At 37.4% G+C, this 22,898-nt stretch overlaps 1 protein-coding gene across 1 annotated transcript; it reads right to left on the reverse strand.

The window, feature by feature from the left end:
• Nucleotides 1-349: 349 nt before the first annotated feature.
• On the reverse strand, nt 350-4,017 carry LOC130981057 (13-hydroxylupanine O-tigloyltransferase-like). Its single transcript, XM_057904696.1, has 3 exons — nt 3,553-4,017; nt 945-1,399; nt 350-830 (listed from the first exon to the last, which is right to left on the reverse strand). The coding sequence occupies exons 1-3, from the start codon at nt 4,015-4,017 to the stop codon at nt 350-352; spliced, it is 1,401 nt and encodes a 466-aa protein (XP_057760679.1).
• Nucleotides 4,018-22,898: the final 18,881 nt, after the last annotated feature.

Below are 22,898 nucleotides of genomic sequence, written 5' to 3' on the forward strand. Positions count from 1 at the left end.
ATATAGCAACTACTTAAATAAAAATGATAAAAATATTTTTTATGAAAATACTTTATTCAAAAGTGTGATTTGTTTATTTAGCCACACTTAAAGAAAAGATAATATTTTTACAAATATCCAAATTTAACCATATAATTTATAATCCAATAGTCAAAAATAAATATTTTTATATGAAGACAATTATAAAATTTTTATTGTAGTATTTACCTATATGTATAACACCCACACACGACAAGTTATAAAACTTTATAAAACTAAGTTGACACATGCATGCATATCAAGTATGATAACTCATCTGCAAATAACTTGATGTAAAGTTGATAACTGAGTTTTCACCATCAAGTATCCACTACAGATTGGAAATTGACTTGGTAGGGTTTTGTTTATCCTTGATCTGAAGTATTCCATTAAGCTCGTTCTCAAACCTTTTCATGGCTTCTTCTGGGAGGCAAATTAAAACTAGTCTACCATGTTCTCCTTTAGAGTTAGTATATGGAATATAGAAGCTCAAACCAGGAATATCATCCATACCAGCCTTATCTGGTCCAGAATACAAAGGCTTACCCCATCCATAATCCACATCTGTTATCCCAGATTTTATGATGTCTGACATAATAAAAGATCCTGTCAAGAAAAGTGGAGGCCTTCCCTTAATGGCCATCAAATCGGCAGTAGAGTGAACATACTCCTCAGTTACTTCTTTCTTTGCTTTCTTCACCAACTCCAATGCATAGCTCAAAGGTCGCCGGCAAAGCATTTCCACGGTGGAAACTGCCGTAGGAAGCACAAAAGCGTTGCCATAATACCCTTCAGGTAGTGGAGGATTAAGCCTATCACAAAAATAATGGTATTAGCAAAAGAGAAGATCAAGGAGAATCAAATAAAAATTACTCCTTCTTGCTCAAATTAAAGAGGAGTGTATGTGCAAAGGTAGTTATTTTAACCTGCAAGGTTCAAAACGTGCATTGACTACACACATGAAGCGAACCTCTTGATTAGGGTTTTTCCATTGGAGGGCAGCTGTATGACAACGCCAGAGGCATGCAGTGAGGACATCGAAGGTGGTGGAAGATTGAGCAATGTGAGGAGGGAAGAGGCAGCGCAATGCATCAATCTCTTTGGAGCCAAAGAAGAAGGAAGCATGGCAGGGTTTGAAGGAGACACTTTGGTTGTCATTTTCAAGCGGTAGTTGGTTGTATTCATGGTGGATGAATGTAACTCTTGGTGGATCTCTGGCACAAAGAAGCTCCCTACACCAAACTGGGAGAATTGAAGGGTTTGATGCACCTTGGGCTATTTCTGCTATGCCCTTTATGAATTCAACAAATCCAATTGCATCACACATTGTGTGGTTCACACGCATAGTAAAGATGAAACCGCCGCATTTGAACCGTGTCACCTGTCAATCCGTTCATTCATATAATATATCATCACTAGCTATCTCGGTTACAAATCTTATTTTTTCATACCATAAAAAATGATTATTTTCGTAATAAAAATGTTATTTGTACACTAAAATTAGCCACTAAAATCAGCCACTAATATATTTATGTATAAATACATGTGTGGTTTAATTTATTTTTAATATATATTTATATTTCAGTATATATTTTATTTAGTGACTAATTTTAATAACTGATTTTAATATAGACAGAACATAACTCTTTTCTAGTTTATGATGGACTAATAAAAATGATATTACATATATAACAAAAGAATCAACCTAAATAAACCTAATTAGAGAGCCAACAACCTAGCAACCATCTTCGACCAACAAATCCATTTATTCAATTATTTTAAAATTATCCTTTTATATCATCTCATTTCTTCTTCTACTTTTTTCCCCTCCTACTATCATAATTTCACACACCACCACTGTATTGTTTACCGTCAGCCCTCCACCACTAACTACTAGTGTGTGGCTGATTGCCGCCTATCGCTGCTTCTAACCATCCTAAATCCTAAATTTTAAATATAAACCTCTTAAATTTTAACTTTCTTTAAAAATTAAATCCTAAATTTTAAACTCTTAAATTATAAACTCTACTTTAAATTAATTTTATTTTGTATTGTTTAACTTTTTTTTCTTTTAATTAAAACCCTCACAAAGATGCAAATAAAAATTGATGAGACTCAACTACAAGACTATATAAGTTACAACAAACATAATACAAGATACTACCCAAACTAAAAGAATAAAGAAAACACAACACAAACATCAGAAATACCAACATAAGTAAAATAGACCAACAACATATATGAAATACAATTTATACAAAAAATGTTTCACTTTTTTATTTTTGAATAATTTTATTATTTTTTGTTTTGGATGTTTATTTTGTATGTTATTTTCTTAATTGTATATTGATTTTTAAATTAGTTGATTGAATATAATATTAGTTTCTTAGACTTTTTCAACAAAAATATATATTATAAAAAAATTAGTGTGAATATTAATATTATGATGATTATTTTTTGATAAATTCTATCTAATTCTATCTAAAATAAATTAAAAGGTAAATTATTCTTAATAATATATTTAATAATTATTGAATGAAATTGATTGGCTTATCATGATTAACTTTAACTTTTAATTTAATCTAATAAATTTTAATTACGTAATCAATTAGTCATGGTATAATTTTTTCGCAAATTATAAAAATTACTAGACATCAAAGTTTCCTAAAACTCTCTCTTGATAAATTAGAAAGAGAAGAAATTATTATTGTACATATATAATACTACAGAAAAATTAAAGAGGTTATAAAAAGAGAAAAAACAGACTATGGTGATTAATTTTCTCTTTATATTTATGGTAGGTACAGATGATGGTGATTAATTTTTTCTTTATATATATAGTAAGTGTTTGGTGAAAAAGTGAATATGAGAGGTAATTAATAAATATGAACATATATATGAAAAAGTTAGTTAATAATATTTAACGATAAATAATTTGGGACAGAGAGTGCAATAATACCTTCTCTTGATCTTAAAATAGAATGAAACAAACAGAATTTTTATTAACTTTCAACTTCAAAGAGACACCAAAAATTTTATTTATTCTTTTTATTTTTGAAATTTTTTATTATGTGGTTAAAATTACAAAATTACAAAATATAATTTTTCTAATAATTTTTTTAAATTGCAAAAAAGTTATACCTTGATTAATTAGCTAGTTAAATTATATCATTATTAAGAGTTAATATTATTGTGATAAGTCAACCCATTTTATTCAGTAATTATTAATAAATATATCACAAATAAATAATTTACTCTCGCAAACTACCTTTCTATAAGCCTCGTCCCAAGCCTTTTATAATAATTATATATTTGTCATTATAGTTATATATTATAATGACAAATAGTTGTAAGTTTTTGTAACTATTAAATAAAAATTATTGATAAATGTTATATTTGTTACTAAAAATTTTTAATTTTTCCTTTTAATTATAAGCATAAGACACCTGTTGTCTAATTGTACGTATATGGATTGGAGTCCAAAAGTGATTTTTTTTATAACGACACTATCATCGTGTGTGTAAATAATTTAACCTGTAAAAGTAGGAGTGGAGAGTTAATAATTCCATCATGAGAAGATCGAACATCGTAGAGGAGCTCATCAAAACAAGGGAATGGAGGAAGAGGATCAACACCAAAATGGTCAAGTGTAACATCTGCATCAGCTTCCATGAACAATACACCTTCGCCACTGCAATCCACCATAAGTTTTCCCCTAGGACCTTCCCTAAGTCTCCCAGCTAATGGATAATAAAACACAAGTGCTTTTGACAATGCTTCTCTAATGACATGGACAGGGTCTTTCCCTGCCATTGAAGGGTTGTAAGCAAAGATCTGAACCCCTGAATAGTGGAAGCGTAGAGCTTGTTGGTCATCAATGTCGGAGAGAAGCTTAAGCTCATGGGGAGTGGGTCCAGCAGGTGCTACTAACTCCGCTGGCTTTCTCGTTACTTTAAACACCATAGATGATGTTGATGATGATGATTTCTGGAGGACCATTATGTGTTTTTATGTAAATTAAAGTAAGAATCCAAGGTTTGGTGTTTGATGAACAAACTGAGATGTGTTGATAGTATATACAACGAGAGAAACTATTTATACAGAGAATTGAACTAGTTTGCTGTGCATGCATGTGACTTGATTTTTATTTTGTTAAAAAATAATGATTACTTAATTTTTATCAAGGCTTAGATTATTGTCAAATTTTGCTGCTGCCAATGAAAGCTTTTTTGGCGGCCGGGTACTACAACCAATAAATGAATTGAAGTTTAAATGAAGAATGTTATGATTAGTTGGAAATAACCTTTGAATAATTTGATTATTGTTAGGTGGGTGCAACTAAAAATCGTGAATGTTTAGCTGGAACCTTTGAATGATCTGTGAAACTTGCTAACTCTTGAAAACCTATGAGCACTTGTTAGAAGTTTTTGTGCGACATAAAGAGTGCATCTTCTCCATGATGTAATAGTACCCCCTAATCAATTAAAGTTTTGGATTTACTCCTCCATATTTATTTTATATTATATCCATTAAGAGAATCATTATAATCGAATTAGATCAATTAATATTATTTGTATAGAAAAGTATGAGGAGCCAATGGAATACTTATTAAATGTGTACAATGGAGATTTATGGAGTATTAGAGATATAATTATTAGTGTTATATTTTCTCATTAGCTGAAGTTCTTTGGATGAGTGGTATCATGACATGGTATTAGAGTGCTATATCTAAAAGGTCAGGAGTTTGATCTCTAGTGAACCTCAAAATTAGTTTAATTTTTTGGGAAGATATTTATTATCCTTAGTACTCGGATGGTTATTTTAGATAGTATGGGGATGTTTATTTTGTAACTCAATAGCCCATTGTACACAATGTACAAATAGTCCATTGTCTCCCTAGCGGAATCCTATTTGTATTTATATAGCGTATTTGTATATTAATTATAGGATTCTATATTTTTATTACTTTGATTCTACTAATAACAACTATATATATCCCTTGTATATTGTACTTTTCATCGACCTGAATAATACACTATTTCATATTACTCTCTTATTCTTAACATAGTATCAAGAGTTTAGATTTTTTTTTTCAGCAACAATTAGTCCATAGCCATTTTATTTTCTCTTCCGGTAGTATTCTTTGTCCTTGATTTTTATTTCCTTCCGACGCTTTGGTTCGTCACTACTCACACCATCGTCTTTGTTTCGTCGCCACGAGTTCAATGAGTCCCAATACGTCGCTGCCGTCACGAGCTTCTTCTCCTCTCCAGATTCATTTCAAACCGTCGGATTGCACACCTGATCAACGATTCAGAGGCTCCCACGTGTCGTGTCGCGCCTCGGCTTATCCACCCGCGACCCCATCTGCTCCGACCTGCCAGACCCACGCCTGGACCCGACCTGATCCGTTGGTTGATCCGTCCGTCCAGTCAGCACTGACGTGGTTCCTTCCTCCATTTAGTCGTCGCTACGTGGCAGACAGTAGGACCCTTCCTAAGATTTTTTGGTGAGTTCTTTCTGATTTTGCCCTCCGATTTCTCATTTTCTGCTCCAAAATTGTAGTTTTCTCTCAACTCTTTGATCTGTGTGTCTACTATTATAGAAACATTAGATGTTTTTGCTGCCACATATAGAAAGAGTCAATTCTGTTGAAACTGTAACCGTTCCGGGTACCTCTTCTCCAACTGTCCTTTTGTTGAATGTCGCACATGCCACCAAAGAGGTCATATTAGCTACCATTGTTCATAGCTGTTTTGTCATTATTGCAAGCTCTCGGGACATTTGATTACTACTTGTCCTACTCGCCCACCACGTCCTGATCATCACAAGTATCCTTCTCATCCCAAGCATGGGTCTGCTTCTGCTGTTGCTACTACCGAATCTCCCACTTCTGCTCCTCTCAATCCGCCTCCTGTATCTCTATCTGATACTGCGTCTCTTCTTAAGCATCTTCTTTTCCTTTCTGGTAATACTCCTGCTGCTTTTTTGACTCCTCCAGGTAATTTTAAATGGTATTTTGATTCCGGTTGTTTTAATCACATGTCTCCTTTGCGTCATCTTTTTATGTTTTTGGCTACCACTACAAATGCACCTTTTGTCAATACTACTAATGGTTCCCTCTTACACGCGACACACAATGGTTCTATTTTCCAGCCAACTCTTAATCTTCCTGATACTTATTATATTCCCAAATTGAACTTTATTCTTATTTCTGTTGGTCAACTTATTGATCTTGATTTTGATGTCACTTTTTCCATTTCTGGTTGTCGTGTACAGGATCGTCGGACGGGACAAATCATTAGGACTAGACGTAAGGTCGGAAGGTTGTTTGAACTCAAGAATCTTCATATTCCTCCTGTGCCAAATATCTGTGCTGCTTCTTCTCCTTCTACTCTTCACTTATGGCATCAAAGTCTTGCCCACACCTCTTTGGAAAAGATGCGTCCTCTTGTGTCTCAAGGTGTTTTGGGTCAGGTTAATCATGAGTCTTTTGATTGTATTTCTTGTCAAACTACTAAGCAATCCGCTTTATCTTTTCACAATAATTCCTCTCTTACTTGCTCTCCTTTTGATCTTATCTACTCTGATGTTTGGGGTCCTACTCCCACCGCTTCTATGGGAAGGGCTCGCTACTTTTTTGTTTTCATTGATGATTATTCACGCTTTACTTGAGTTTATTTGATGACCAATCACCATGAGTTACCTCAGATTTATATTAACTTTGCCATTATGATTAAACTCAGTTTTCCAAGGTTACTAAGTTTTTTCGCTGCGATAATGCTATGGGATACCGTGATTTCAAACTCTTAATGTTTCTTGCAAAACAGGGTACCTTGTCTGAGTTTTCTTGCCTTGGTACGTCTCAACAAAATGGCCGAGCTAAACGTAAACACTGTCACATTCTTGACTCTATTAGTGTAATGCTTCTTTCTTCTTCATGTCCTGAGCGTACTTAGGGTGAAGCTGTTCTTACTACTGTTTATGTTATCAATAGACTTCCTTCTTCTGTTCTTAGTAATGTTACTCCCTTTGAGCGTTTTTATCATACCTTCCCAGATTATAGTTCTCTTCGAGTTTTCGGTTATGTCTGTTTTGTTCTTCTTCAGCCTCATGAATATAGTAAACTTGAATCTCGGGCTTGTATGTGTTGTTTCCTTGGTTATGGCACTGAACACAAGGGTTATCATTGTTGGGATCCTCTCTCTAACCGTATTCATATATCTCGTCATGTTGTCTTCTGGGAGCATCACATGTTTTCTCGGTTCTCCTCCTTTGAGTCTATTCCTCCTACTCGGTCACCTTTTTTCACTAACCCCAATGTTGATCTTTTTTCTAGTAATGATTCTACAGGTTCTATCTCGAGTCACCCTCTACAGCCTCCCGTTCTTTCGTGTTTTCTATCTCCCAATGTTTTCTATCTTCCACTCGTTCTTCCAGGGTAAGACATCCACCTCCTCATCTTCTTGATTATCATTGTTTTTCTACTATTCTTCATCAACATGAACTTAAGTCATTCAGAGAAGCCTCTACAAATCCAAATTGACAACAAGCAATGAAGAAAAAAATACAGGCACTTGAAAAAGTACACACTTGGGATTTGGTTGATCCTCATTCTAATTAGGAAGTTGTGGGAAGCAGATGGGTATATGGTGCACGAAATTGTGATACACAATGGTGCCAACAACTTGTACGCACAATTGTAATCTCAACTCTTTTTCACAACTTTGCACAACTAACCAGCAAGTGCACTGGGTCGTCCAAGTAATAAACCTTACGTGAGTAAGGGTCGATCCCGCGGAGATTGTCGACTTGAAGCAAGCTATGGTTACCTTGTAAATCTCAGTCAGGCGGATTCAAATGATTATAGAGTTTTAATAATTAAAAGATAAATAAATAGAAAATAAAGATAGAGATACTCATGTAATTCATTGGTGGAAATTTCAGATAAGTTCATGGAGATGCGTCATTCCTTCTGAATCTCTGCTTTCCTACTGCCTTCATCCAATCCTTCATACTCATTTCTATGGCAAGCTGTATGTAGGGCGTCATTATTGTCAATGGCTACTTCCCAAACTCTCAGTGAAAAAGGTCTTCTACAGTTTCCCGCATGGCTAATCAGCTGTTGATTCTCGATCATGTAGGAATAGGATTTACTATCCTTTTGCGTCTGTCACCACGCCTTACAGTCACGAGTTTGAAGCTCGTCACAGTCATCCCATCCCAGATCCTACTCGGAATACTGGTGCACGAAATGCAATCTAACTCTTTGGCAATTCGCACAACTAACCAGCAAGTACACTGGGTCGTCCAAGTAATACCTTACGTGAGTAAGGGTCGATCCCACGGAGATTATTGGTTTGAAACAAGCTATGTTTATCTTATTATTCTTAGTCAGGATATTAATTAAAATTATCAGTTGGAATTATTAGATTGGAAAAATAAAAGAGAATAACAGCGTTACTTGTTGTGCAGTAATGAGAAATATGTTGGAGTTTTGGAGATGCTTTGTCCTCTGAACTTCAACTCTTCCTTAAAATCCTTCTCCACACGCAGAGTCCCTTCCATGGCAAGCTCTATGTAGGGTGTCACCGTTGTCAATGGCTACTTCCCATCCTCTCAGTGAAAACGTTCCTATGCTCTGTCACAGCACGGCTAATCATCTGTCGGTTCTCAATCAGGTTGGAATAGAATCCATTGATTCTTTTGCGTCTGTCACTAACGCCCAGCCTTCAGGAGTTTGAAGCTCGTCACAGTCATTCAATCCCAGAATCCTACTCGGAATACTACAGACAAGGTTTAGACTTTTTGGATTCTCATGAATGCCGCCATCAATTCGGCTTATACCACGAAGATTCTGGTTAAGGAATCTAAGAGATACTCATTCAATCTGATGTAGAACGGAGGTGGTTGTCAGGCACACGTTCATGGATTGAGGAAGGTGATGAGTGTCACAGATCATCACCTTCTCCATAATTAAGCGCGAATGAACATCTTAGATAAGAACAAGCGTGTTTGAATGGAAAATAAAGGAATTGTATTAATTCATCGAGACGCTGCAGAGCTCCTCACCCCCAACAATGGAGTTTAGAGACTCATGCCATCAAAAAGTATGTAATTCAGATCTGAAAATGTCATGAGGTACAGAATAAGTCTCTAAAAGTTGTTTAAATAGTAAACTAGTAACCTAGGTTTACAGAAAATGAGTAAACTAAGATAATTGGTGCAGAAATCCACTTCTGGGGCCCACTTGGTGTGTGTTGGGGCTGAGACTGAAGCTATCCACGAACTGAGGCTTTTCTTGGAGTTGAACTCCAAGTTATGACGTGTTTTGGGCGTTCAACTCCGGATCATGACGTGTTTCTGGCGTTTAACTCCAGACAGCAGCATGTACTTGGCGTTCAACGCCAAGTTACGTCGTCTATCTTCGCGCAAAGTATGGACTATTATATATTGATGGAAAGCTCTGGATGTCTACTTTCCAACGCCATTGAGAGCGCGCCAATTGGACTCTTGTAACTCCAGAAAATCCATTTCGAGTGCAGGGAGGTCAGGATCCAACAGCATCAGCAGTCCTTTTTCAGCCTAACTCAGATTTTTGCTCAGCTCCCTCAATTTCAGCCAGAAAATACCTAAAATCACAGAAAAACACACAAACTCATAGTAAAGTCCAGAAATATGATTTTTGCCTAAAAACTAATAATATTTAACTAAAAACTAATTAAAACATGCTAAAATCTACATGAAATTACCCCCAAAAAGCGTATAAAATATCCGCTCATCACAACACCAAACTTAAACTGTTGCTTGTCCTCAAGCAACTAGATAAATAAAATAGGATGAAATGAAATTAAGAAACAATAATATCTCAGAGTTTCAAGTGAAGCTCAGATTCTAATTAGATGAGCGGGACTAGTAGCTTTTTGCTTCTGAACAGTTTTGGCATCTCACTTTATCCTTTGAAATTCAGAATGGTTGGCATCCATAGGAACTCAGAATTCAGATAGTATTATTGATTCTCCTAGTTTAGTATGTTGATTCTTGAACACAGCTACTTTATGAGTCTTGGCCGTGGCCCTAAGCACTTTGTTTTCCAGTATTACCACCGGATACATAAATGCCACAGACACATAATTGGGTAAACCTTTTCAGATTGTGATTCAGCTTTGCTAGAGTCCCCAATTAGAGGTGTCCAGAGTTCTTAAGCACACTCTTTTGCTTTGGATCACGACTTTAACCACTCAGTCTCAAGCTTTTCACTTGGACCTGCATGCCACAAGCACATGGTTAGGGACAGCTTGATTTAGCCGCTTAGGCCTGGATTTATTTCCTTGGGCCCTCCTATCCATTAATGCTCAAAGCCTTGGATCCTTTTTACCCTTGCCTTTTGGTTTTAAGGGCTATTGGCTTTTTCTGCTTGCTTTTTCTTTCTCTCTTTTTGGCATTTTTTTTTTCGCAAGAAATTTTTTTTTCACTATTTTTTCTTGCTTCAAGAATCAATTTCATGATTTTTCAGATCATCAATAACATTTCTCTTGTTCATCATTCTTTCAGGAGCCAACAATTTTAACATTCGTAAAATTCAATATCAAAAATATGCACTGTTCAAGCATTCATTCAGAAGACAAAAAGTATTGCCACCATATATAAATAATTAGAATTTTCCTTATTAAGAACTCGAAAAAATTAAATTGCCTCTTTATTCTACAAATCTACTATTTTATTCATGTTTGATGATGATGAGAAAAATAAGTTATAACTTAATTGGAAATAAAGCCAAAATAGATATGCTACTTACTACTACTCCTATATAACTTCTAAGGTAAAATCCTATAATAATAATATCACAGAGTTAAAGCTAGAATTAGAACTTAACAACCTGTATTTTGGGAAGTGGATGTTCCTCTAGTCTGTGGGGTGCCTTCAAGAATTAATTTCTGACGCTTCAGCTCCCTTAAGTTCACATCCTTGCTCTTCCTGTTCCCTTAGGTGCCATGATCTTAATGAGTTTTAGCTCAGTGATCATGGCAAATCACACCAAACTTAGAGGTTTGCTTGTCCTCAAGCAAAAGAAAGGAAAGGAGAGGAGTAAAAGGAGAGGCAGTCTCGAAAAAAAGATAAGATGAGTTGAAAAAGATATGAGAAGAAATTAAAAAGATTTGAAAAAGAATTGGATTGGAAAAAAATTTGTGTTTATGAATTAAGATACATTTGATATTTTTTTGAAAAAGGGATTTTAGAAATTAGGGTTTTTAGAAATTAGGATTAAAATCTTTGGAATTGAAACATGTTTATGCAAGAAATCATGAATTGAAACATAAAAATTAGAAAATTTGTGAAGAAAAACGAATTTTACCTCCTCCCCACCATTCTGGCGTTAAACGCCCAAACGCTGCATGTTTTGGGCGTTTAACGCCCAAATGTTGCTTCTCCTGGGCGTTCAACGCCCAGCAGATGCATCTTTTTGGCGTTGAACGCCAGGAAGTCCTTTGTCACTGGGCGTTTTTCTGAATGCCCAGGATGCTGTCAATCTGGCGTTAAACGCCCAGAAGGTGCTTCTTTCTGGCGTTTAACGCCCAGAAGATGCTCCTTTCTGGCGTTTAACGCCCAGATGGCTACCCTTACTGGCGTTGAACGCCCAGTGGGTGCTTCTTTTAGGCGTTCAACGCCCAAAATGTTTCTTACTGGCTTTTTTTCGCCAGTGAACTTCCAAATTCCCCGGTAACTCTGTGAATTCAAGCAATTGCTATTTTACCTTGAAGATACTTGGACACATACCTGTAAAAAAAGGAAATTTATTTAATTAGTAAATAAACTTTGTAAATGGCTGGGTTGCCTCCCAGCAAGCGCTTCTTTATTGTCTTTAGCTGGACTACCACTGAGCTCTAATCAAGTCTCAGTTTCGAGCATTCTTGCTCGAAGTTACTTTAAAGATAATGTTTAATTCTCTGTCCATTAACAATGAACTTTTTGTTGGATTCATTATCCTGAAGCTCTACGTATCCATATGGTGATACGCTTGTAATCACATATGGACCTCTCCACCGGGATTTTAATTTCCCGGGGAATAATTTGAGCCTGGAATTAAATAGCAGAACTTTCTGCCCCGGCTCAAAGACTCTGGATGACAATTTCTTATCATGCCATCTTTTTGCTTTCTCTTTGTAAATTTTTGCATTCTCGAAAGCATTGAGTCTAAATTCCTCTAGCTCATTTAACTGAAGCAATCGTTTTTCTCCAGCTAATTTGGCATCAAGGTTTAGGAATCTGGTTGCCTAGTAGGCCTTGTGTTCCAGTTCCACTGGCAAGTGACATGCCTTTCCATACACAAGCTGGTATGGAGAGGTCCCTATAGGGGTCTTGAATGCTGTTCTGTATGCCCACAGAGCATCATCCAAGCTCCTTGCCCAATCCCTTCTACGGTTAATTACAGTCCGTTCCAGGATTCTTTTGAGTTCTCTATTTGAGACTTCAGCTTGCCCATTAGTCTGTGGGTGATATGGAGTAGCTACCCTGTGGCTAACTCCATAACGAACCAAAGCAGAGTAAAGCTGTTTATTGCAGAAATGACTGCCCCCATCACTGATTAATACTCTAGGGGTACCAAATCTACTGAAGATGTGTTTCTGGAGGAATTTTAACACTGTTTTAGTGTCATTGGTGGGTGTTGCAATAGCTTCCACCCATTTGGATACATAATCCACTGCCACCAGAATATAAGTGTTTGAGTATGATGGTGGGAAGGGTCCCATAAAGTCAATACCCCATACATCAAACAACTCAATCTCTAAGATCCCTTGCTGAGGCATGGCATAACTGTGAGGCAGATTGCCAGATCTTTAGCAACTGTCACAATTAAGTACAAATGCTCGGGAATCTTTATAGAGAGTAGGCCAGTAGAAGCCACATTGGAGGACTCTTGTGGCTGTTCGCTCACCTCCAAAATGTCCTCCATACTGTGATCCATGGCAGTGCCATAGAATCTTCTGTGCTTCTTCCTTAGGCACACATCTACGGATTACTCCGTCTGCACATCTCTTGAAGAGATATGGTTCATCCCAAAGATAGTACTTTTCATCTGTAATCAATTTCTTTGATTGCAGTCTACTGTACTCTTTGGGTATGAATCTTACTGCCTTGTAGTTTGCGATATCTGCAAACCATGGTACTTCCTGGATGGCAAAGAGTTGTTCATCCGGAAAGGTTTCAGAGATCTCAATGAGAGGGAGGGACGCCCCTTCTACTGGTTCTATTCAGGACAGGTGATCTGCTACTTGGTTTTCTGTTCCTTTTCTGTCTCTTATTTCTATATCAAACTCTTGCAGAAGCAACACCCATCTTATAAGTCTGGGTTTTGAATCTTGCTTTGTGAGTAGATATTTAAGAGCAGCATGATCAGTGTACACAATCACTTTTGATCCTACTAAATAGGATCTGAATTTGTCAATGGCGTAAACCACTGCAAGTAGCTCTTTTTCTGTGGTTGTGTAATTCTTCTGTGCGTCATTTAGAACACGACTGGCATAGTAAATGACGTGCAGAAGCTTGTCATGCCTTTGTCCCAACACTGCACCAATGGCATGGTCACTGGCATCACACATTAGTTCAAATGGCAATGCCCAGTTTGGTGCAGAGATGATTGGTGCTGAGACCAATTTAGCTTTCAGGGTCTCAAATGCCTGCAGACACTCTTTATCAAAGATAAATGGCGTGTCTGCAGCTAGCAGGTTGCTTAGAGGTTTGGCGATTTTTGAAAAATCCTTTATAAACCTCCTATAGAATCCTGCATGCCCCAGAAAGCTTCTGATTGCCTTAACATTGGCGGGTGGTGGTAATTTTTCAATTACTTCAACTTTAGCTTGATCCACCTCTATTCCCTTGTTCGAGATTTTGTGCCCAAGGACAATTCCTTCAGTCACCATAAAGTGACACTTCTCCCAGTTTAAAACCAGGTTAGTCTCTTGGCATCTCTTTAGAACAAGTGCTAAATGGTTAAGGCAGGAGCTGAATGAGTCTCCAAACACTGAAAAGTCATCCATGAAGACTTCCAGAAATTTTTCCACCATATCAGAGAAAATTGAGAACATGCACCTCTGAAAGGTTGCAGGTGCATTGCACAGGCCAAATGGCATCCTTCTGTATGCAAATACTCCAGATGGGCATGTGAATGCCGTTTTCTCCTGATCCTGGGGATCTACTGCAATTTGATTATAACCTAAATATCCATCCAGGAAGCAGTAGTATTCATGACCTGCTAGTCTTTCTAGCATCTGGTCTATGAATGGTAAAGGAAAATGATCCTTTCTAGTGGCTGTATTGAGTCTTCTGTAATCAATACACATACGCCACCCTGTAACTGTTCTTGTAGGAACCAGTTCATTTTTTTCATTATGAACTACTGTCATGCCACCTTTCTTAGGGACGACTTGGACAGGGCTTACCCAGGGGCTATCAAAAATAGGATAGATTATCCCAGCCTCTAGTAACTTAGTGACCTATTTCTGCACCACCTCCTTCATGGCTGGATTCAGCCGCCTTTGTGGTTGAACCACTGGCTTGGCGTCACCCTCCAGTAAGATCTTGTGCATGCATCTGGCTGGGCTAATGCCCTTGAGATCACTGATGGACCACCCAAGTGCTGTCTTGTGTGTCCTTAGCACTTGAATTAGTGCTTTCTCTTCCTGTGGCTCTAAGGTAGAGCTTATGATCACAGGAAAAGTATCACCTTCTCCCAAGAATGCATATTTTAGGGATGGTGGTAATGGTTTGAGCTCGGGTTTAGGAGGTTTCTCCTCTTCCTGAGGGATTTTCAGAGGTTCTACTATTCTCTCTGATTCCTCCAGATCAGGCTGAACATCTTTAAAGATGTCCTCTAGCTCTGATTCGAGACTCTCAGCCATATTTACCTCTCTTACCAGAGAGTCAATAATATCAACACTCATGTAGTCATTTTGGGTGTCTGGATGTTGCATGGCTTTGACAACATTCAACTTGAACTCCTCCTCATTGACTCTCAAGGTTACTTCCCCTTTTTGGACGTCAATGAGGGTTCGGCCAGTTGCTAGGAAAGGTCTTCCTAGAATGAGAGTTGCACTCTTGTGCTCCTCCATTTCCAGCACCACAAAGTCAGTAGGAAAGGCAAATGGCCCAACCTTGACAATCATGTCCTCAATCACGCCTGATGGGTATTTAATGGAGCCATCAGCAAGTTGAAGACATATCCTGGTTGGTTTGATTTCTTCAGTTAAACCAAGCTTTCTGATAGTAGATACAGGTATTAGGTTGATACTTGCCCCAAGATCACATAAAGCTTGCTTGGTACAAGTACCCTCTAATGTGCATGGTATCATAAAGCTCCCAGGATCTTTAAGCTTCTCAGGTAAGCTTTTCAGAATGACTGCACTGCATTCTTCAGTGAGGTAAACTTTTTCAGTTTCCCTCCAATCCTTCTTATGACTTAAGATCTCTTTCATGAACTTAGCATAAGAGGGCATTTGCTCAAGTGCTTCTACAAACGGAATCTTTATTTCAAGAGTCCTGAGATAGTCTGCAAAGCGGGCAAATTGCTTATCCTGTTCCGCTTGGCGGAGTTTTTGAGGATAAGGCATTTTGGCTTTGTATTCCTCAACCTTAGTTGCTACAGGTTTATTACCTACAGAAGTGGGTTGGGAAGCCTTTTTAGAAGGGTTGTTATCAGCACTTGTATGTGACTGATCCCCCACTGGCATTTGAATGTCAGGGGTGGAAGCTGGAGTGGCGTTAGACGCCACCTCCTTATTTGTTACTGGCGTTTGAACGCCAGAACCATGCTCCCCTTGGGCGTTCAACGCCGAATTGATGCTTGTTTCTGGCGTTGAACGCCAGGAATGAGCATGAGCTGGGCGTTCAGCGCCAGCTTTATTCCTCTCTGGGCTCTGATTGTCCTCAGAGGGATTTTGAGTAGCCATTTGTTCATTTCTTGGCTTCCTGCTGCTTTGAAGTGAGGTATTTCATGTTTTCCCACTTCTTAATTGAACTGCTTGGCATTCTTCTGCTATTTGTTTTGACAGTTGCTTTTCTGTTTGCTTTAGCTGTACTTCCATATTCCTGTTAGCCATTCTTGTTTCCTGTAGTATTTCCTTGAATTCGGCTAGCTGCTGAGTTAGAAAGTCTAATTGCTGATTGAATTCATTAGCCTGATCTACAGGACTGAGTTCAGCAGTTACTGTTTTAGCTTCTTCTTTCATGGAAGATTCACTGCTTAGGTACAGATGCTGATTTCTGGCAACTGTATCAATAAGCTCTTGAGCTTCTTTAATTGTTTTTCTCATATGTATAGATCCACCAGCTGAGTGGTCTAAAGAAATCTGAGCTTTTTCTGTAAGCCCATAGTAGAAGATGTCTAATTGCACCCACTCTGAAAACATTTCAGAGGGGCATTTTCTTAGCATCTCTCTGTATCTCTCCCAGGCATCATAAAGGGATTCATTATCTCCTTGTTTGAAGCCTTGGATGCTTATCCTTAGCTGTGTCATCCGTTTTGGAGGGAAATAGTGATTCAGGAATTTTTCTGACAGCTGTTTCCATGTTTTTATGCTGTTCTTAGGCTGGTTATTTAACCATCTCTTAGCTTGATCTTTTACAGCAAACGGAAACAGTAATAATCTGTAGACATCCTGATCTACTTCCTTATCATGTACTGTGTCAGCAATTTGTAAAAATTATGCCAGAAACTCTGTAGGTTCTTCCTGTGGAAGACCGGAATACTGGCAGTTTTGCTGCACCATGATAATGAGCTAAGGATTCAACTCAAAGCTACTAACTCCAATGGAGGGTATACAGATACTACTCCCATATGAAGCAGTAGTGGGGTTAGCATATGACCCCAGAGTCCTCCTGGACTGTTCATTCCTACTTGCTTCCATGATGGAATAAAAGAGATAATATATATGTTGATATTATTATTTTTTTATTATTATTTTTTTATTTTTTTTAAATAAAATAAAATAAATAAAAAAACGAAATAAATAAAAGAAATTGGAAATATTTTGAAATTGAAATTTGAATTTTTATATAAAATTTTCGAAAAATGTAGTTCAAAATTAGTTAGAAAATATATATTTTTTTTTTGAATTTTGAATTTTATGATGAAAGAGAAAAACACACAAAAGACATAAGACTTAAAATTTTTAGATCTAATGCTCCTTATTTTCGAAAATTTTTGGAGGGAAAACACCAAGGAACACCAAACTTAAAAATTTTAAGATCAAGACACAAGAAAAACTCAAGAACACTTTGAAGATTCACAAGAACACCAAGAACAAAAGAAAGAACACCAAACTTAAAATTTTTAGAGAACTTTAATAAAATTTTCGAAAATTAAAGAAAGATTAACAAGAAAACACCAAACTTAGAGTTTGGCACAAGATTCAATCAAAGAAAAATTATTTTTGAAAAAGATTCCAAAGCGGATACCCAATTATCAAGAATAACTACCAATGCTCCAGCCAATTGGGCAGTAATCTCAATGTTGGTTTTAAAAATGTATCATATTTATGGATAAAAATATAAATTTTTGAAAGTTAATGTTTTGAAAAAGCACAAGAAAAATAAGAAAAGACACAAAACAAAAAAACTTGAGATCAAACAAGAAAAATAAACAAGAACAACTTGAAGATCAATGAAGAACAAAGAACACAAGTCGAAAATTTTAAAGAAAAATATAAGATATGCAATTAACACCAAACTTAGAACAAGACACTAGACTCACGAAAATTTAACAATTAATAAAGAAAAATAATATTTTTAAAGAAAATTTTTTTTTTTGAAAAGAAATTATCCTACCAAGATTTAATGACTCTATAACAATAAAAATAAATTATTCCTAATCTAAGAAATAAAATAAACCTTTAGTTGTTCAAACTCGAATAATCCTCGGCAACGGCGCCAAAAACTTGGTGCACGAAATGCAATCTAACTCTTTGGCAATTCGCACAACTAACCAGCAAGTGCACTGGGTCGTCCAAGTAATACCTTACGTGAGTAAGGGTCGATCCCACGGAGATTATTGGTTTGAAACAAGCTATGTTTATCTTATTATTCTTAGTCAGGATATTAATTAAAATTATCAGTTGGAATTATTAGATTGGAAAAATAAAAGAGAATAACAGCGTTACTTGTTGTGCAGTAATGAGAAATATGTTGGAGTTTTGGAGATGCTTTGTCCTCTGAACTTCAACTCTTCCTTAAAATCCTTCTCCACACGCAGAGTCCCTTCCATGGCAAGCTCTATGTAAGGTGTCACCGTTGTCAATGGCTACTTCCCATCCTCTCAGTGAAAACGTTCCTATGCTCTGTCACAGCACGGCTAATCATCTGTCGGTTCTCAATCAGGTTGGAATAGAATCCATTGATTCTTTTGCGTCTATCACTAACGCCCAGCCTTCAGGAGTTTGAAGCTCGTCACAGTCATTCAATCCCAGAATCCTACTCAGAATACCACAGACAAGGTTTAGACTTTTCGGATTCTCATGAATGCCGCCATCAATCCGGCTTATACCACGAAGATTCTGGTTAAGGAATCTAAGAGATACTCATTCAATCTGATGTAGAACGGATGTGGTTGTCAGGCACACGTTCATGGATTGAGGAAGGTGATGAGTGTCACGGATCATCACCTTCTCCATAATTAAGCGCGAATGAACATCTTAGATAAGAACAAGCGTGTTTGAATGGAAAATAAAGGAATTGTATTAATTCATCGAGACGCTGCAGAGCTCCTCACCCCCAACAATGGAGTTTAGAGACTCATGCCATCAAAAAGTATGTAATTCAGATCTGAAAATGTCATGAGGTACAGAATAAGTCTCTAAAAGTTGTTTAAATAGTAAACTAGTAACCTAGGTTTACAGAAAATGAGTAAACTAAGATAATTGGTGCAGAAATTCACTTCTGGGGCCCACTTGGTGTGTGTTGGGGCTGAGACTGAAGCTATCCACGAATTGAGGCTTTTCTTGGAGTTGAACTCCAAGTTATGACGTGTTTTGGGCGTTCAACTCCGGATCATGACGTGTTTCTAGCGTTTAACTCCAGACAGCAGCATGTACTTGGCGTTCAACGCCAAGTTACGTCGTCTATCTTCGCGCAAAGTATAGACTTATATATATTGCTGGAAAGCCCTGGATGTCTACTTTCCAACGCCATTGAGAGCGCACCAATTGGACTTCTGTAGCTCCAGAAAAGCCATTTCGAGTGCAGGGAGGTCAGGATCCAACAGCATCAGCAGTCCTTTTTCAGCCTAACTCAGATTTTTGCTCAGCTCCCTCAATTTCAGCCAGAAAATACCTGAAATCACAGAAAAACACACAAACTCATAGTAAAGTCCAGAAATATGATTTTTTCCTAAAAACTAATAATATTTAACTAAAAACTAATTAAAACATGCTAAAATCTACATGAAATTACCCCCAAAAAGCGTATAAAATATCCGCTCATCAAATACCACAGACAAGGTTTAGACTTTCCGGATCTCAAGAATGCTGCCAATAGATTCTAGCTTATACCACGAAGACTCTAATCTCATGGAATGGAAGGCTTTGTTGTCAGGAGAGGCAGCCATGCGTTGTGGACCAGGAATCTAAGAGATACACACTCTAGCTTTCGCAGGAATCTAAGAGATACACACTCTAGCGATCATAAGTGAGAATAATGATGAGTGTCACGGATCATCACATTCATTAGGTTGAAGTGCGAATGAATATCTTAGAATAAGAATAAGCATGAATTGAATAGAAACTAGTAGTAATTACATTAATACTCGAGGAACAGCAGAGCTCCACACCCTTAATCTATGGTGTGTAGAAACTCCACCGTTGAAAATACATAAGTGATGAAGGTCCAGGCATGGCCGAGAGGCCAGCCTCCAAAACGTGATCAAAGGATCAAAAGGTGATCCAAAGATCCCAAGATGTCTAATACAATGGTAAAAAGTTCTATTTATACTAAACTAGTTACTAGGGTTACAAAAATACGTAAATGATGCAGAAATCCACTTCCGAGCCCACTTGGTGTGTGCTTGGACTGAGCATTGAAGCTTTCACATGTAGAGGTCTTCCTTGGAGTTGAACGCCAGTTTGTAACTTATTTCTGGCGTTTGACTCTCTTTGCAACTTGTTTCTGGCGTTTAACGCCAGAATAGGGCAGAAAGCTGGCGTTAAACGCCAGTTTGCATCGTCTAAACTCGGGCAAAGTATAGACTATTATATATTGCTAGAAATCCCTGGATGTCTACTTTCCAACGCAATTGAGAACGTGCCATTTGAACTTCTGTATCTCCAAAAATTCCATTTCGAGTGCAGGGAGGTCAGAATCTAACAACATCAGCAGTCCTTTGTCAGCCTCTGAATTAGATTTTTGCTCAAGTCCCTCAATTTCAGCCAGAAAATACCTGAAATCACAGAAAAACACACAAACTCATAGTAAAGTCCAGAAATATAAAATTTACTTAAAAAATAATAAAAATATACTAAAAAGTGAATAAAATATATTAAAAACTATATAAAAACAATGCCAAAAAGCATATAAATTATCCACTCATCACAACACCAAACTTAAATTGTTGCTTGTCCTCAAGTAACTGAAAACAAAATAGGATAAAAAGAAGAGAATATACAATGAATATCACAATATCAATAAAACTTAGTCCTACTTAGATGAGCAGGGCTTGTAGCTTTTTGCTTCTGAACAGTTTTGGCATCTCACTTTATCCTTTGAAATTCAGAATGATTGGCATCTATAGGAACTTAGAATTTCAGATAGTGTTATTGACTCTCCTAGTTCAGTATGTTGATTCTTGAACACAGCTACTTTATGAGTCTTGGTCGTGGCCCTAAGCACTTTATTTTCCAGTATTACCACTGGATACATAAATGCCACAGACACATAACTGGGTGAACCTTTTCAGATTGTGACTCAGCTTTGCTAAAGTCCCCAGTTAGAGGTGTCCAGAGTTCTTAAGCACACTCTTTTACTTTGGATCACGACTTTAACCACTCAGTCTCAAGCTTTTCACTTGGACCTTCATGACACAAGCACATGGTTAGGGACAACTTGATTTAGCCACTGGTGCACGAAATTGCAATCACACTTTGCAATCCCGCACAACTAACCAGCAAGTGCACTGGGTCGTCTAAGTAATACCTTACGTGAGTAAGGGTCGATCCCACGGAGATTGTCGGCTTGAAGCAAGCTATGATTATCTTGTAACTCTTAGTCAGGATATCAAAAATTATCAGGATTGATTGTAAAAAGCAAAAGAACATGAAACAGGTACTTGAATTGCAGTAATAGAGAATAGGTTGAGGTTTTGGAGATGCTCTGTCTTCTGAACCTCTGCTTTCCTACTGTCTTCTTCTTCAAACACGCAAGGCTCCTTCCATGGCAAGCTGTATGTAGGGTTTCACCGTTGTCAATGGCTACCTCCCATCCTCTCAGTGAAAATGTTCAACGCGCTCTGTCACAGCACGGCTAATCATCTGTCGGTTCTCAATCAGGTCGGAATAGAATCCAGTGATTCTTTTGCGTCTGTCACTAACGCCCAGCCCTCAGGAGTTTGAAGCTTGTCACAGTCATTCAATCCTTGAATCCTACTCAGAATACCACAGACAAGGTTTAAACCTTCTGGATTCTCTTGAATGCCGCCATCAATTCTAGCTTATACCACGAAGATTCTGATTAAGGAATCCAAGAGATATCTACTCAATCTAAGGTAGAACGGAGGTGGTTGTCAGGCACACGTTCATAGGTGAGAATGATGATGAGTGTCACGTATCATCACATTCATCCGGGTTAGGAACAAGTGATATCTTGGAATAGAAGCAAGCGTGATTGAATGAAAAACAGTAGTAATTGCATTAATCCATCAAGACACAGTAGAGCTCCTCACCCCCAACCATGGGGTTTAGAGACTCATGCTGTAGAAGATACAATGAGAAACGTGTAAGGTGTCATGAGGTCCAGATACAATGTCAAAAGATCCTATTAATAGTGAACTAGTAACCTAGGGTTTACAGAAATGAGTAAATGACAGAAAAATCCACTTCCGGGCCACTTGTTGTGTGCTTGGGCTGAGCATTGAAGCATTTTCGTGTAGAGACTCTTCCTGGAGTTAAACGCCAGCTTTTATGCCAGTTGGGCGTTTAACTCCAATTTTTATGCCAGTTCCAGCGTTAAACGCTGGGAATTCTGAAGCTGATTTGCAACGCCGGTTTGGGCCATAAAATCTCGAGCAAAGTATGGACTATTATACATTGCTGGAAAGCCCAGGATGTCTACTTTCCAACGCCGTTGAGATCGCGCCAATTGGGCTTCTGTAGCTCCAGAAAATCTACTTCGAGTGCAGGGAGGTCAGAATCCAACAGCATCTGCAGTCCTTTTTAGTCTCTGAATCAGTTTTTTGCTCAGATCCCTCAATTTCAGCCAGAAAATACCTGAAATCACAGAAAAACACACAAACTCATAGTAAAGTCCAAAAAATTAAATTTTAATTAAAAACTAATAAAAATACGCTAAAAACTAACTAAATCATACTAAAAACATACTAAGAATAATGCCAAAAAGCGTATAAATTATCCGCTCATCAGCCACTTAGGCCTGGATTTTATTTCCTTGGGCCCTTCTATCCATTAATGCTCAAAGCCTTGGATGCTTTTTACCCTTGTCTTTTGGTTTAAAGAGATATTGGCTTTTTCTGCTTGCTTTTTCTTTTTCTTTTCTTTCTTTTTTTCGCCATTTTTTTCTTTTTCACTGCTTTTTCTTGCTTCAAGAATCAATTTCATGATTTTTTAGATCATCAATAACATTTCTCTTTGTTCATCATTCTTTCAAGAGCCAACAAATTTAAC

This window comes from Arachis stenosperma, chromosome 5, assembly GCF_014773155.1.
Source record: "Arachis stenosperma cultivar V10309 chromosome 5, arast.V10309.gnm1.PFL2, whole genome shotgun sequence".
NCBI lineage: Eukaryota > Viridiplantae > Streptophyta > Magnoliopsida > Fabales > Fabaceae > Arachis > Arachis stenosperma.